This window comes from Protobothrops mucrosquamatus, unplaced genomic scaffold (assembly GCF_001527695.2).
Source record: "Protobothrops mucrosquamatus isolate PMUCROS unplaced genomic scaffold, P.Mucros_1.0 scaffold124, whole genome shotgun sequence".
Taxonomy (NCBI): Eukaryota; Metazoa; Chordata; class Lepidosauria; order Squamata; family Viperidae; genus Protobothrops; species Protobothrops mucrosquamatus.
In genome coordinates this window covers 411,495-426,375 of record NW_015386491.1, presented here as the reverse complement: position 1 = coordinate 426,375, position 14,881 = coordinate 411,495, and the positions used below count along the sequence as shown (strand labels likewise).

The window sequence follows — 14,881 nt, the reverse complement described above, 5'->3', positions numbered from 1 at the left end:
AAATATAAAAGATTAAGAACCACCCCATTCCTCATTTCCTTAGTTGTACAAGACAGAACTGTTCAAGAAATTAGAATAGAATAGAGCTGGAAGGGACCTTGGAGGTCTTCTAGTCCAGCCCCCTGCTCAAGCAGAAGAACCTATACCATTTCAGACAAGTGACTGTCTAATCTCTTCTTAAAAACATCCAGTGATGGAGCGCCCACGATTTCTGAGAACAAGCTGTTCCAAGCTGGTTAATTGTCCTCACTGTTAGGAAGTTTCTCCTTAATTCCAGGTTGCTCCTCCAACTATTGTTTCTTGTCCTGCCCTCTGGCGCTTTGAAGAATAATTTGACTGCCTCTTCTTGGTGGCAGCCCCTCAAATACTGGAATACTTCTACCATGTCACCCCTATTTCTTCTTTTCTTTAGACTAGCCAAACCCAAATCCTGCAGCCGTTCTTCATATGTTTTAGCCTCCAGGCCTTTGATCATTTTAGTTGCTCATCTCTGAACTTTTTCCAAAGTCTCAACATCTTTTTGTAGTATGGTGACCAAAACTGGTTGCAGTATTCCAGGTGTGGTCTTACTAGTAACTAGGCTTTTACAAAGCGGTGCTAATACTTTGCATGATCTTGATTTTATGCCTCTGTTTATACAACCAAGGAGTGTACTAGCTTTTTTGGCTGCTGCTGCACACTGCTGGCTCGTATTCAAGTGATCATCCACTAGGACTCCAAGGTCCCTCCCACAGTTACTGTTTTTAAGTCAGGTCTTGCCTAATCTGTACTTATACATTTTATTTTTATTGCCTAAATATAAAACTTTGCTTTTCTCCACATTAAAATTTATTTTGTTGGCTAGGATCCATTGTTCAAGTTTGCCAAGATCTTTTTGGATCCTGAGCTTGTCTTCTGGGGGATTGGCTATTCCTGCCAGTTTAGTGTCATCTGCAAATTTGATGAGTTCCCCTTTTATTCCCTCATCTAAGTCATTTATGAAGATATTGAAGAGTGCTGGGCCTAAGACGGAGCCTTATGGTACCCCACTGCTTACTTCTCTCCGTGTGGATGTGGTATCATTGAGGACTACTCGTTAAGTACGGTTTGTCAGCCAGCTACAAATCCATCTGGTGGTGATGTTGTCTTTTCCATCTTTTGCTAGCTTACCAAGGAGTAGGTTGTGGTCTACTTTGTCAAATGCCTTACTGAAATCTAAGTATACTATGTCCACAGCATTTCGCTGGTCTACTAATTTAGTCACTTTATCAAAGAATGAAATAAGATTGGTTTGGCATGATCTGTTTTTAACAAACCCGTGCTGGCTACTAGTTATAACTTTGTTTGCTTCTAGTTGTTCACAGATCTGTTTTTTTATTATCTTTTCCAGGATCTTCCCAGGTATGGATGTTAGACTGTTTGGTCTGTAGTTTCCTGGGTCTGTTTTTTTTTCTCCTTTCTTGAAGATGGGAACCACATCAGTCCTTTCCAATCCTCAAGTACTTCCCCGGTGCTCTAGGATTTTTGAAAGATATGGTGCAATGGCTCTGAGATAACACCTGTCAGCTCCTTCAGATCTCTGGGATGTAATCTGTCAGGCCTCAGTGATTTATATTTGTCAAGGTCGGATAGGTGTTCTCTCACCATTTTCTTGCTTATTTTAATTTTTGTTTCTAGTTTGTCTTTTGCAGTAGTTTTTTTGGTATGTTGGGCTATAATTTCTTTTTGTGTGAAGACTGATGCAAAGAATGAGTTAAGCAGCTCTGCTTTCTCCCTGCTTGTTAGTTCCTTGCCATCTTCTCTCTTTAGTGCAGGGGGTCCCCAACCTATGATCTGCGGCCTAGTACCAGGCTGTGGCCTATTGGCCACCGGGGCGCAGGAATAACTGGCGAGCCCCCCCACTCGCGGTAGTGCTGCCACACAGGTGCTAGCAGCCCTGTTTGCGCATGTGCAGGTGTGCTAGCACCACCAGCATCACACAGGCACTAGCGGCCCATTTCTGTGGGCGCTAGTGGCCTGTTTGCGCATGCGCGTGCGGGGAAACATTTCCCTGCTCCTCCCTTTCCTTCCAAGCTGGAAAGATTGGGGAGCTCTACTTTAGTGGACTTAGTTTCCTTGACTTTTTTCTTGTTATTAATATGTTGAAAGAAACTTTTTTTATTGTCCTTGATTTCTGTTGCAAGTCTTTGTTCATCCTGAGTCTTTGCTTTCCTGACTTAATCTTTGCATGTTCTGGCTGTCTGCTGATAAGCAGCCTTAGTTATGTGGCCCTCTTTCCATTTTTTGTACTTGTCCTTTTTGTCATTCAGTTTGTCAAAGAAATCTTTGTGCAGCCATGCTGGTTTCTTCTTGAATTTCTTGGTTTTTTTTTTCAGTGGTATTGTGCTGGACTGGGCTTTTATGATTGCATTTTTCAGAGTTTCCCATGCTTCTTGAGTTGTTTTCCCCTTTAGGATTTTCATCCATGGAATCTTTCCTAGTTTTTATTCTGAAAATTAGCTCTTTTGAATTTTAAGACACTGGTTGGATTATTTTCTATTGCTTGTGTTTACATTATATTGAATTCCAATATGACGTGGTCACTTTCACCCAAGGTTCCAGCAACTTCAACTCCCTCTATCACTTCTTCTCTATTAGTAAGAATTAGATCCAGTATAGCTTTACTTCTAGTTCCTTCCTCCACCTTTTGGATGACAAAGTTGTCAGCTCGGTTGGTTACGAATCTGTTTGATCTCCCAATCGCTGCAGAGTTTGTCTCCCAGTTTATATCTGGATGGTTGGAACTGTAGCTGTTGGTCTCCAAAATTATTTCCTTTTGAATCCATTTTTCCCCACTACATTTGCCTTCCTGTTTTGTTTTTTTTCCATCCTCCCACTCCAGAATTAGCTTTAATGGACTAGATCAGTGGTTCTCAACCTTTTTAATGCCACGACCCCAACCGGTCGTAAGTCGAGGACTAAACCGGTCATAAGTCAAGGACTAAACCGGTCTTAAGTCGAGGACTACCCAACTGGTCGTAAGTCGAGGACTTTCCCTGCCTGGGAGCGCCGCGCATGCGTGGTTCCGCCCCCTGCGCCGGCCGAGGCGTATCTGGCAAGTGGCAGAGAGGAGCAGGCTGACCACCAGCTGGCCCAGCCCAAGGGAGGTAAGGCACCTGCCGGAAAAGGGGAAAAAATGGCAGACAAAAAAATGGCAGACAAAAAAAATGGCGGACAGCCTTGCTTGGCGACCCCCATGAAATGGTCGATCGACCCCAAATGGGGTCCTGACCCACAGGTTGAGAACCACTGGACTAGATCATGCCTAGTATTTAAAACAATACGATTTCACGCAAAATCAGGCAATGCAAGGTTTGCTTTATGAAACATTACCACAAGGTGGAGCCTTATAAGCCTAAATATTTCAGTGCAATAATTACTCTAAAATTGTTATAATCACTGTGGATATAAGTGCATTAGAGAAACCTACCAGCTCTTAAACAATCTTGGCTAAAATCAAAGTTGAAAGTCAAAGTCAAGTTGAAAGTCAAAGTTACTTAATACTTGGATGAGAGACTAGCAAGTAGTATCAGGTTTGTAAAACTTTTGGCAGGTTAGACTGGAAAATCAAAAAACACCTCCAGAAGAATACAATGGGAAATTACTTTTGCATTGTGATTAATATGGAACACTTGTATTAAATTAGTAGGATTTGAGCTTGACTTTAGACTTGTATCTGTTCTTAGCTCTTGTCAGTTCTTTATTGGTCATACTTCCCTATTTGGGGTGGTAAAAAGCAAACTTTGAGCATATACGTTTCCAAGGTCAATCCCTGGCAATGGTCTAGCAAAGGAAATCAAATGGTTATGAGCATAAAAGGCTTCATTCTAGAACATAACTAAGGGCTGCTGAATACCTTGTTATGTTATACATATTGCCTTCTAAAAAGATGTCAATTGAAGGATAGGTTTGGTCCATGAAATGCTACCAATGTGCTAACTAACTTGCATTTAAATTTACCAGAAACTGCAGAACATTGCCTCCAATACTGCTCTGAAAGGTAATAGGAACTAAAGTTAGTTCAATTATCATATTTAAAAAAAAAGCCAAAACATTATATATTTTAAGCTGGATTTATTTACCTGGCAACACCGCCATAATCAAGGCCTTCTTCCCCACGAAATTTTATCATTAATCTCTTCCATAGGTCTTTTGGTCTCATCTTCATGACTTGTCTATAAGACTCCTGCAATTACATTAGGTACCTATGAGCCGAATACTTCTTATGTTTTACTAGACTGTATAAAATTGACATTACTGCCTTAATTAATAAAGTTTTATTCTTGATTGTCAGATCAATAAAAATGCCTTTAGTGTTCAGAGATGATGCTTGCATAGGTTTTATAAATTCAAGTACATATGGTACGTTCTGTTCAGTACCTGGTTTACTTAAGGGGAAAAATATATCTTTTATGTCTTTTATGTTTTATAGGAAACCTATACTCTTCTAATATAATTTCCACAATTCCTGCAAGATCCCCAGAAACCACCCTGCAAAGTTGTCTTATTTGGTCTTATCCATATTTATTCTAATGCAAGTCCTATCAATTGAAGAAAAATAACTTAATTCTGAAAAAGACTGTAGAGAACATAAACAAATTAATTTCAGACTTTACCAGAAGGATGCTGTCTCCATAAAATCACAAGCCCCTACTGAATCTCAAAATACAGGTAGTTCTTGACTTACAACCACAACTGAGCCCAAAATTTCTGTTGCTAAGCAAGACAGTTGCTAAGTGAGTTTTACCCCATTTTATGAACTTTCTTGCCAGAGTTGTTAAGTGAATCACTGCAGTTGTTAAGTTAATAACACAGCTTTTAAGTGAATCTGGCTTCCTCTGACTCTGACTCTGCTTGTCAGAAGGTTGCAAAAGGTGATCACATGACTCTAGGACACTGCAACCATGATAAATACATGCCAGTTACCAAGTGTCTGAATTTTGATCACGTGACCTTGGGGATACTGCAATGATCGTAAGTGTGAGAATAGTGATAGGTCACTTTTTTCTGTGTCACTGGAACTTTGAATGGTCATTAAACAAATGGTTATAGGCCCAGGACTACCTGTATGCATTGTAACTCAATAACGCCTCCATTTGTGGTGCAAAATCCCAGATCACCATAGTAATAGGTACTGGCTTTTATTTTAATTCAGCAATAATTTATAATTCTCACATTACCTCAAAAATTTCTTCCCTGGAGACCTCTATACGACAATGTCCAGCTTGGGGCTGTTGCTGGGAGAGCTCTTGCCTCAAAATCTTGAGTTTTTGTACTAGATCTCGTTTATACCTTGGCACAGTGAGACACTCAGCCTCGTCTGAAAGCTGGCAGAGTGAAACAACTTGTTGCTGCTGTTGTGGCTGGTCTTTAAGTTGATTTTGACGGCTGAAAAGAAACAGAGCGACATTGACTTTCAAGATTCCAAGACTTCCAGTTGTTCCCATTTCCATGACTTCCACAAAATGCATGTGAGCTAATACGTTGAAAAAAAAAATTCAGTGTGCTATTCTATCAACATACTCTTGAGGAACCTGGAAGAGCACACACCTCTGCTTCTTTTAATACGGAACATTTCCAATAGTTTGTTTATAAAAAAAATAAATAGATCAGAGCACAATATGGGCATTATTACTCAAAATGTCTCAAACTGCCCTATTTTTCCAAGATGTTTAGGTGTGTCAAAACACAATCTAAAAGGAGGATACCACTATACATTTTAATTGCTTTACCTGAAAAGTTAATTTACAAAAATGCATGTAGACAGAGTTTGGCTAAGATGGTATCCACTGTACCTGAATTTGTCTTAACCACAGGAATGTAGGCAATTTTACAATTGGCACAGATAAATGAATATTTTCACTAGCTATTAAGAAAAGTGTTTTAAAAATATGTTCAGACAGTGAGGGATGAAAACATGATATATTCAAGGTAGGACCTTCTGACATTTTTTAAACTCATGCCAAAATGTGCAGCATTTTAGTAGAAAGAACATGATTTCAGAATAAAAGTTTTGCTAAGAAAAAATGTCTAAATCTGATTGTTTAAAAGACTATATAAAATGTCAGATGGAACTGTGAAAGTAATATAGTTTTTAGTAGCCACAATGTGGAGAAACATAATTCATTGCCTCTTCCAATTATTAGCAGAAGCCAGTGATAAACAGAGCCAACCTTGTCAATCAAATTCATTAATTTTACTAGAAACAAGAGGCAAATATAGATGGAACACAATAATTCTGATAGGTAAAAGAGCACAACCATGATTTTATTGTTTATCAAAATGTTGATAAAAAATTCAGTAAAGACTTAAACAAATAAACACGTGGATAAGTCTATTCATAGATAAGATGACCCTCAATTTTTAACCAAAATATCAAGAAAAATGTACCACTCCCAGATAAACCAACTCTTGAAATTTAGTATATCATAATTTTCACAATTGGCTTATCCACGGTTGACACATTTTTTGTGACATTTTGGTTACAAATTCAAACGTTGGCTTATCTGCAAATGATCTTATACATGAATATATCATCTTAATAAGAATTACCATATATATTCACAGATAAACCAAAATGAATTTTAAGGGTGTTTTCAATTAACTGTTAGGTTGTTTAAGAATGAAGAGAGCAAATGATAGTGGATTTAAATTTATAAATTTTCAACCTACTGTTTATTTGTAATTATTTATATAACCTTGTAAGTGCTTACATCTTTATTAGCATCTGAGGATACTTAATAAAATTTAAAGAATAACATGAATTCAATGTATCGCTCAATAAATCACATCTATAGTTCATAAAAGTTAATGTCTATTGGTCAAGACTGCAATCCTAATCAGGATTAGTTTTCATCAGACAGCACCATTTGACTAGTAATAGCTTGTGCTGGGAATGCAAGTCATTTAGTTTTGTTTCTTATTTTTAACCCTTATCTGGTTAATATAGTTGCAAGAATCATATTAGAGCTCTCTAGTTTTAATTCTCAGATTTTTTCTGCATTATGCTATGAGAACCCTGCTATAAACTAAATAATCACTGATTAATGGAATAAGAATGTTTAGACAGCATCATAAGGGATGAAAGTGTGTTGTTCATTACAAAGAGATGGCTGTTTCTCTTGTAATTGACTTTTTCAGTACCAGGTATGGGCCATGGTGCCCAAGATGCTTTGTTTACTATCAACAGATGGTTTGCCAACGATGCTTACTAATATCAAAAAACCACTGTTGCCAACCTGGATACAAAGCCAACATAAACCAGAAAAGTTAGGTCAAGACATCATCAACAAATGCTTTCTTCCTCCATTCTTTAGTTTATGCCAAGTAATAAAACTGTGGCTGCTGTTTTTAAACTTCATTCTGGCTGACAGAATTTTCTATTCTTCCAGCCAGACGTTTTCTGCTCTCAGCAGTCATAACCAGCAATTCTAATTTACCCTCAGTTTAAAAATAAGATTATGTATAAACTTATCTGCTTTAAGTGGAATGGCAAAAGAACTCATGAAGCATTTCTCAGGAACAGGTAGAATTTCAACTGGATTTTTAAAAATAGGTTTTTTTAAAAAAATGTTCTCAGGAGTCAACCATATTTAGATTATTATAGTTAGAAATTAAAGGAATAAATTAAAGGTAGCAAATGTGGTATGTCAAATGCCTTTTGGAAGAGTGTCCCCACTCCAGAAGTCATTTAGCCTGCCTTTAAAGATCTGGATTTTTATTATTATTTTTTTATCCCACCTTTATTACTTTATAAGTAACTTATGGTGGCAAACATACCTAATACTATTTTATTTATTTTACATTTATTTGCTTTCCAGCTCATTTCAAAGCAACTCTGGGTGACTTACAGCATTAAAACTATAAAAGATAAATATCTTTAAAAGTGGGGATGTAGGTGGGGTTGCCTCTTAATTTGATAACCACCTCCTCTGTGACGTTCCCCCAAAAGGGCTCCAAGCCATCTGGCAGTGCCAGGTCTTCATGTTCTTGTGGAAGGTCAGAAGGATAAGAGCCGATCTCAGCTCAAGGAGTAAGATGTTCCAAAGGGCAGGAGGCACAGCAGTGAAGACCCTTCTCCCGGACCCTGCCAGCCAAAATTCCTTGACTGATTTTCTCCACAACAACAACCTTGTGAGGTGAGTTGGGCTGAAAGAATGACTGGTCCAAAGTCACCCATCTGGCTTTCATGCCTAAGGCAGGATTAGAACTCCCAGGCTCCTGGTTTCTAGCCAGATGCATTAAATGCCAGACCAAACTGGCTCTCCAGTTATTGAGTCTGGGAGTGGATTACCTTTTGGGTGAGGATTTTTTCCCAGCACTTATGTGTGTATATATATGTTATTTTGCATCATGGTTCAATGTAGTTTTAATATGTAGTCTTTATTGATTTTTACTTTTGATAATGTACTCTGCCCTGTATCATGTATTTACTTACTTAAACACATACATACTCATAACTGGTTTTTAATATACAGAAACAGCCAACTTCTTCTTTAGTGCAAATATGAGAAGAAAACATTTTCACTTATCCTATATAGTATAATAAAAGAACAAATGCTATATAAAATTTATCAGATACTATACTTTGCTGATGACACTGCTAGCTGAATTTCTGAAATCCTTTCATAATGAAAAACAGATGCATGAAGGAAAAAATTAAAGTATGTAGCTTGGGAAGAGCAAAAAACAGACTGTGATTTTAGGACCTGACAAATAGAACATTCCTTCTATTGCCAGAAGCCTAATTTGTTAAGCTATTTTGTTAGTCTATATGAAACATAAATTATATTCTATACTGACTGTTAGTCAGAAAATGCCTATTTTTAAGTCTTTGGAAAGTGCTTGATATTTGCTCTAGATAGCAGATAGAGACTCTGCTGTAATATCACGTTGGTCAATAAATAAATAAACCAGATTTAAACAGCTATGCAAACCAAAAGATTTTCTAAAAAATTGTAATTACATTTTAAAACAGGTATATAAACATCAAGTATTTTTAGATAATTTTAAACCTGCTTTAGGTTTACCTAACCAAGAAATTTATCTCCCAGAGCCCTATTCCCAAATATTGTTCTATGAAAACATAGTTTAAACATTTTTTTAAAAGGAGTCTTAAGTGGACATGTAACTATTTCCCATATACAGTATGCAGAATGAAGCTGGCAAAGCAGAAGCCAGCAGTTCCCAGACTATTACCTCAATACAGATCATGTATCTTCCAAGGCAATCAAGAGAATGGATAGCTATCTACTGACTTGGAAAGACAGGAGGGAAAAGCTTAGAATTTAAACCCTGAACCTATATAACAACTTTAATTTCAATATACTGAAGTGGATAAATCTTCTACGAGTATATTGTTTTATTCTTATCTGCAATAAACAGATTAATCAAGCTGAGTCATGTCTGTGAGGCTTTTGTTAAGAAAAAGAAGTAAAGAAAAATAGTTCCTGAATTGGGTGTTAAATATCGAGTGAGTTAAAATTTACACAGTTGGGATATAAAGGTATTAAGAGTTTAGAAACAATATTCTAGGAAGATCTGAAATAATAATTGTGTCTAGACGAGCGCCCCCCAATCTTTTGGGCATCAGGGACCAGTTCCGTGGAGAGAGGTTTTTCAATGGACCAGAGGGGGCGTGGTTTCGCATGCTGCCTGCATCCCATGAATGGGCTTCACTTGTTTGCACGGACCAGTTTCGGGCATGCCACAGCCCAGTGCCAGTCCACAGACTGGGGGTTGGGGACCCCTAGTCTAGACAACAGCAAATTTTGCTTAACTTTTGCTCTTGGGAAGAATAGAAGTATTAAATGCAGGAGCAAAATTGGAAAATCTCTGGTGTAGAAAAAAAACAATTTTATTGGATTAAAAATGCTTCCTTAAGTCCCTCTGTTTCAATTCTATCAAGAGCAAATCAATACTATCTTATATTTTGATTTAAAACAATGTAAGATGTTAATTTCCTTAGAAGGAATGTAATCAAATATTCCTGAAAAATTCCCATCTGGATTGAGGGATTTTTACCCTGAAAATATAAATCATACTTTACTACTAGAAAGCCAATTTCAATTAGCATAGAGAAATTGTCTCATATTGTATATAAATTAGTATTATATATTTAAGGCAAGTACCAATCTTCCAAAATTGAAAATGACATTGAATCTCATTTTTTTCCCTTTTCTCCTTTCTTTCTGTGCTTCATGCCTATTCATTCTTTTCTATTTTAATTTGGACAGAAGCAAAAGAAATTAAGGAGAAATTTGGCTGTTAGAAATAGAAGAAATACAGAACATGTTTTTTTTATAACAGTAAAAATAAAATATAACCAATGATTAATAGCAATGGTAACATTACTATTACTAAATCAATGACATCAAATAGAACACAATTTTAATATGCTCTTTATTAGAGCATTAGCCTCTATGACATAAGATAATCCATGCCTACAGCAAATCAAACATTCTGCTGTAGATTATGTTAATCTAAAATGTACATATAGAAATTAAAAAGCCTAAGAGACTTTCCTTAATGCTACCTTAATGCTCTAAATGTTATTAGCCACATATTGGTGATATGAGTGACTACATTAACTCACTTTAGAACCAGGTGCAAATTAGCCGATAGTCGTGGATCTGTAAACTGTGTCGTCCTGTTGTTATGGTCAACAAAATAAACTCTGCCTGTGGCTGTATTTCGGATTTCCCATCCAGGAGGCAAAGGCCCAAGCTCTTCACAATTGATGTTGCTAAGATCCCTGCAAAAACAAATATAAATGAGGAATATCTCAGCATAGGGCTTCTGAGCCAAACAGACAGAAATGTAACATAACAATTCCATGAAGTCTGTGTGTACGCATTGTTTCAGAAACATTATCTCTTCAGTTTGATTCTCTATTCCCTGGGAGTAAGTCCATGAAAGTAAAAAAAACCCAAAAAACATGCTCTTAGAAAGACACTGCCTTGGAAACACTGTTATCACACAAAAGCTATACAGTTTTTTTTTAAAAAATTAATATTCCTGTAATCAGCGTGATTCCTACTAGAAATCTAAGTACTTAAAAGGCCACTCTTACTATAGGAGTTTAATACTGATTTTATCTTTAGTTATAATTTTAACAAGACTTTAGTTTTTTAAGGATAGTTGAAATGCTTTTTCTAAAGCTGAAAACAGATCTTATTTTCCATAAATTTTATATAAGCTTGCAGTGTACCACAGGTGACTTTAACCCACCGTGCAGACTAACCATGAGATACAGTGACAAGCTCTAGATGAATACAAGTTTTCTCAATATACTATGATTAAAATCTTTTAATTTTTGTAAAAGAAGCCTTCCATTTACTTATTATTTTTTCATTATTTATTCATATTATTATTCACATTATTTCTATATCCTTCACCGTACATGTTTTACTTCCCACCCTCAGAACAATTATGTGAAGTAGGATAGATTAGACACAGCAAGCAATCCAAGATTACACAGTACATTTCATAAATCCATAGGGACCTGAACATGGGTCTCCACAGTCCTAGCACAGTGCTTTAACTATTACATCATTTACCGAATAAAAAACTAGGGAGGTTAGCTTTAAGTGTGTAAACTTAATGTTAAAGAAAAAATAAACTATACAATTTAGATTTTAACACACTTACTACAAGTTTTATACTTTAAAAGTTAATATTGGAAATCTGTTTGAGTGATGAGGCCATCTTCAATTCTCAAGACCTCGTAGGTCTCCATATACCTCTATAGCTCCTTTGGAGATTTCTCTGAATTTTAAGGGTACACAGAGGACTGTAAAGAGTGGGGAAACTGCCTCGCTCTTAAATCCACTGACAAAAGCCGTTACATTAGCAGAAAATCTTCACTGATTTGACTTTCTTTGGTAAGAAAATTGGAGGCACGTAAGTAATAAATTTAGGTTTTATTTAATTTCATTTCTGACCAAAGAAAAATTTTATTCAAACCCCCTCAGATGTTTGTAAATGTATTAGACATATAATGCATCCTTTTTCAGATATAAAGATTTAGCCCGTGCTATTCTCTTCTTTTTAAATGAAAGCAGAGATTTTTCAGAATGCATTGTTTTCTGAACCACGTTCTGAATTTGAGTTCTATAGAATCACACGCCACATACCAGGCAAGTGTACAATTATTTGAAATTTGTGTGCTATTTTGCATTTTATTTGTGAAGGGAATTTACTTAATTTCCAGCATCAATTAAGATACATTATTTTCTTACCGAGGTACACGGGGATCGTGCCATGTGCTTACACCAGTTTGAGTATGTAGGAAATACACCTGCCCTTGCTGAGTTGTCCTTTGCTCTGTTTGGGAAATTATCAATGTAAAAACAAATCAGAAAGTTCAAAATATTGTTTCCTTTTATAAAAAAAAATTCCCCTAGATCTCCAGTTATCATTGATAATCTAGACATAAATGTTACAATCTATGTAACTTCTCCTTGTGATGCTCCATTTTGGTCTTTTCTAGAACAGCTATTAGAAGTTCCAGACTGGGACTACTTTGAACAGTTTGGTTAAGCACGACTGGGGTAATTTTTTATATATTTCCCTAACCTTTATTCTGTTTCTGTGTTATATTTTTAACTGTTGTTAACCTTCCCAGGGCCAGAATATTGGAAAGATTTAAAAAAATACTTGTTTGAATGAACTTTTTTACAGTATAATATTAGGGGGTTTATAGGACTTCTATGCATACACAATTGCATTTTTCACTTTCGAATAAATCCAAAGGATAGTGGCTATTCATAAATACACAAAGATACATAGATGTGTATTTACGTGGGAAAAAGACCAAAGATGCTTTAAAAAAAAAAACCTGAACCTCATTGGAACACAAGCAATATCTTCCAGGGTAATTTTCTTCTGTTTTCCCATTGCATCTTTGGTATTTTTAGAAATCCCTTGGATGATAGCTGAAAAGCTGCTAGACTTTTGGAGTGCAGCAGGGACAGCACCGTGTGTTCTGTTGGCCTCCTAACCATTTCCCTGTTACCCCATTCCTGTCCGGATCCAGCTTCTTCTCCAATCTCCCTTGAGACTTGCCTGTCTGTCACAGGATGAAGACATTTGCAAGGGTGGGGTATAAGAAGAAAAATAGGAGAAAGAGACTTTTAAAGCTGTTCTCCTATGCAACCACAGTTAATTTTATTCCACTGAAGAGACTGGAAAGATCCTGAACAGTCGGCACACAATACAAAAATGGGGAAATGAAGACTCTCCAATATCTGTAATAAGTATTTGAATGCAGAATACAGGTAGTCCTCAACTTACAACCATTTATTTAGTGACCATTTAAAATTACAACAACACTGAAAGAAGTGACTTAGAGGACTCCAGGGAAGGAATTTTTGGGATAACGTGAGGATTATAAATTATTGCAGAATTAAAGGCAGTGCCAATTATTGTGGCGATTATAGTGATCTGGGATTTTCCAGTACAAATGGAGGAAAATTCTCAGGCATTATTGAGTTACAATGCATATAGGTAGTCCCTGACTTACAACCATTCGAAGTTACAACAGCACTGAAAAAAGTGACTTATTGCCCGTTTTCACACTTACGACCATTGCAGCATCCCCGTGGTTACATGATCAAAATTCTGACACTAGGCAACGGGCTCATATTTATGATGGCTGCACTGTCCCAGGGTCATGTGATCATCTTTTGTGACCTTCTGACAAGCAACGTCAATGAAGAAGCCACATAACAACTGTGTTGCTAACTTAACAATTTCAATGATTAACTTAACAACTGTGGCAAGAAAGGTCGCAAAATGGGGCAAAAATCACTTAACATCTGTCTTCCTTAGCAACCAAAGTTTCGGGCTCGATTGTGGTCACAAGTCAAGGACTACCTGTACTCTTCTATACTGAGATGTGAATCTGAGTAAGTTTAACAGGAATTTCTCATAGGGAGGTTTCAATAATATAATCTTCATCCTTGTTCAAAACAACAAGGAATTTCTGCACAAAATAAGAAATCCTGAAATTACAAATATTCCCAGCTCAGACCTGCTAGTAAGTTCTATATATGTTAATAGATTCGGCAGACGGAGCCACTGAATGCAGAAATGGTACATGTTGGGTGCGTCTGCATGCATATCGACACTCAGTGCCAACTAGATCAATACAGATTTCTAAATAAACAGTAAGAGTTTTCGGGGGGGGGGAGACTTCTTTTCATTCCCTTCCCTTAAAAAGCATCATATATGCACAAATGCAAATGTATGCCCATAAACTTACAAACATAATTTAAATTTGATCAGAGAATCCCAATATTCTGATGGTCAATTAACAACTTTCTGGTATGTCAATGAAAACTCTCAGTTATCCAGGCAAAGGTATCAGAAGGTTGAATGATGGCAATTGGACTAATTTAAATTAGTCCAGTTGCCATGATTCAACCTTCTGACAAACTTTCTGGTATGGATTTTAAGATCTCAGAACTTCCTATTTTAAATACAATAGCATATTTTTTTAAAATTCTATAATACAAACAAAATTCCAAGTGTATAGGGGAAAAAATCTGTTAGAATAATAAAAGTTGAGTTCTAGTAGAATTGTGGTATCTGAACTAGAGTAAATACATGTGTGTGTGTGTGTGTGTTGCCCCCTATTTATTAAACTTATACCCTGCTACAATCAAATTATTTTCGGTAGTTTACATGATATATAACAAAATTAATATAGCAGGATCCAATCTGGGTCTGTCACCGGGACCAGAATTTCCGTCTTTTGAGCTTCCAGACCCATGCTGTAGCCCATCCTTAGGGAACCTCTCTCTAGCAGAGTGTGTTAGACAGAGGTTCCCTGAGAGATGGGCTCCAGCACAAGCCCGAAAAC

The 14,881-nt window shown here is 36.6% G+C and overlaps 1 protein-coding gene across 1 annotated transcript in view; it reads right to left on the bottom strand.

Annotated features, from left to right (window-relative positions):
* The window catches only part of SMURF2 (SMAD specific E3 ubiquitin protein ligase 2), a 35,279-nt gene that overhangs the window by 10,747 nt on the left and 9,651 nt on the right, over nucleotides 1-14,881 (bottom strand). Inside the window, exons 7-10 of the mRNA XM_015812959.1 lie at nucleotides 12,258-12,342; nucleotides 10,613-10,771; nucleotides 5,199-5,406; nucleotides 4,101-4,204 (exon numbers count right to left, since the gene is read on the bottom strand). Of these exons, the coding sequence (XP_015668445.1) occupies nucleotides 4,101-4,204; nucleotides 5,199-5,406; nucleotides 10,613-10,771; nucleotides 12,258-12,342 (556 nt within the window). The remainder of the gene's footprint in view (nucleotides 1-4,100; nucleotides 4,205-5,198; nucleotides 5,407-10,612; nucleotides 10,772-12,257; nucleotides 12,343-14,881) is intronic.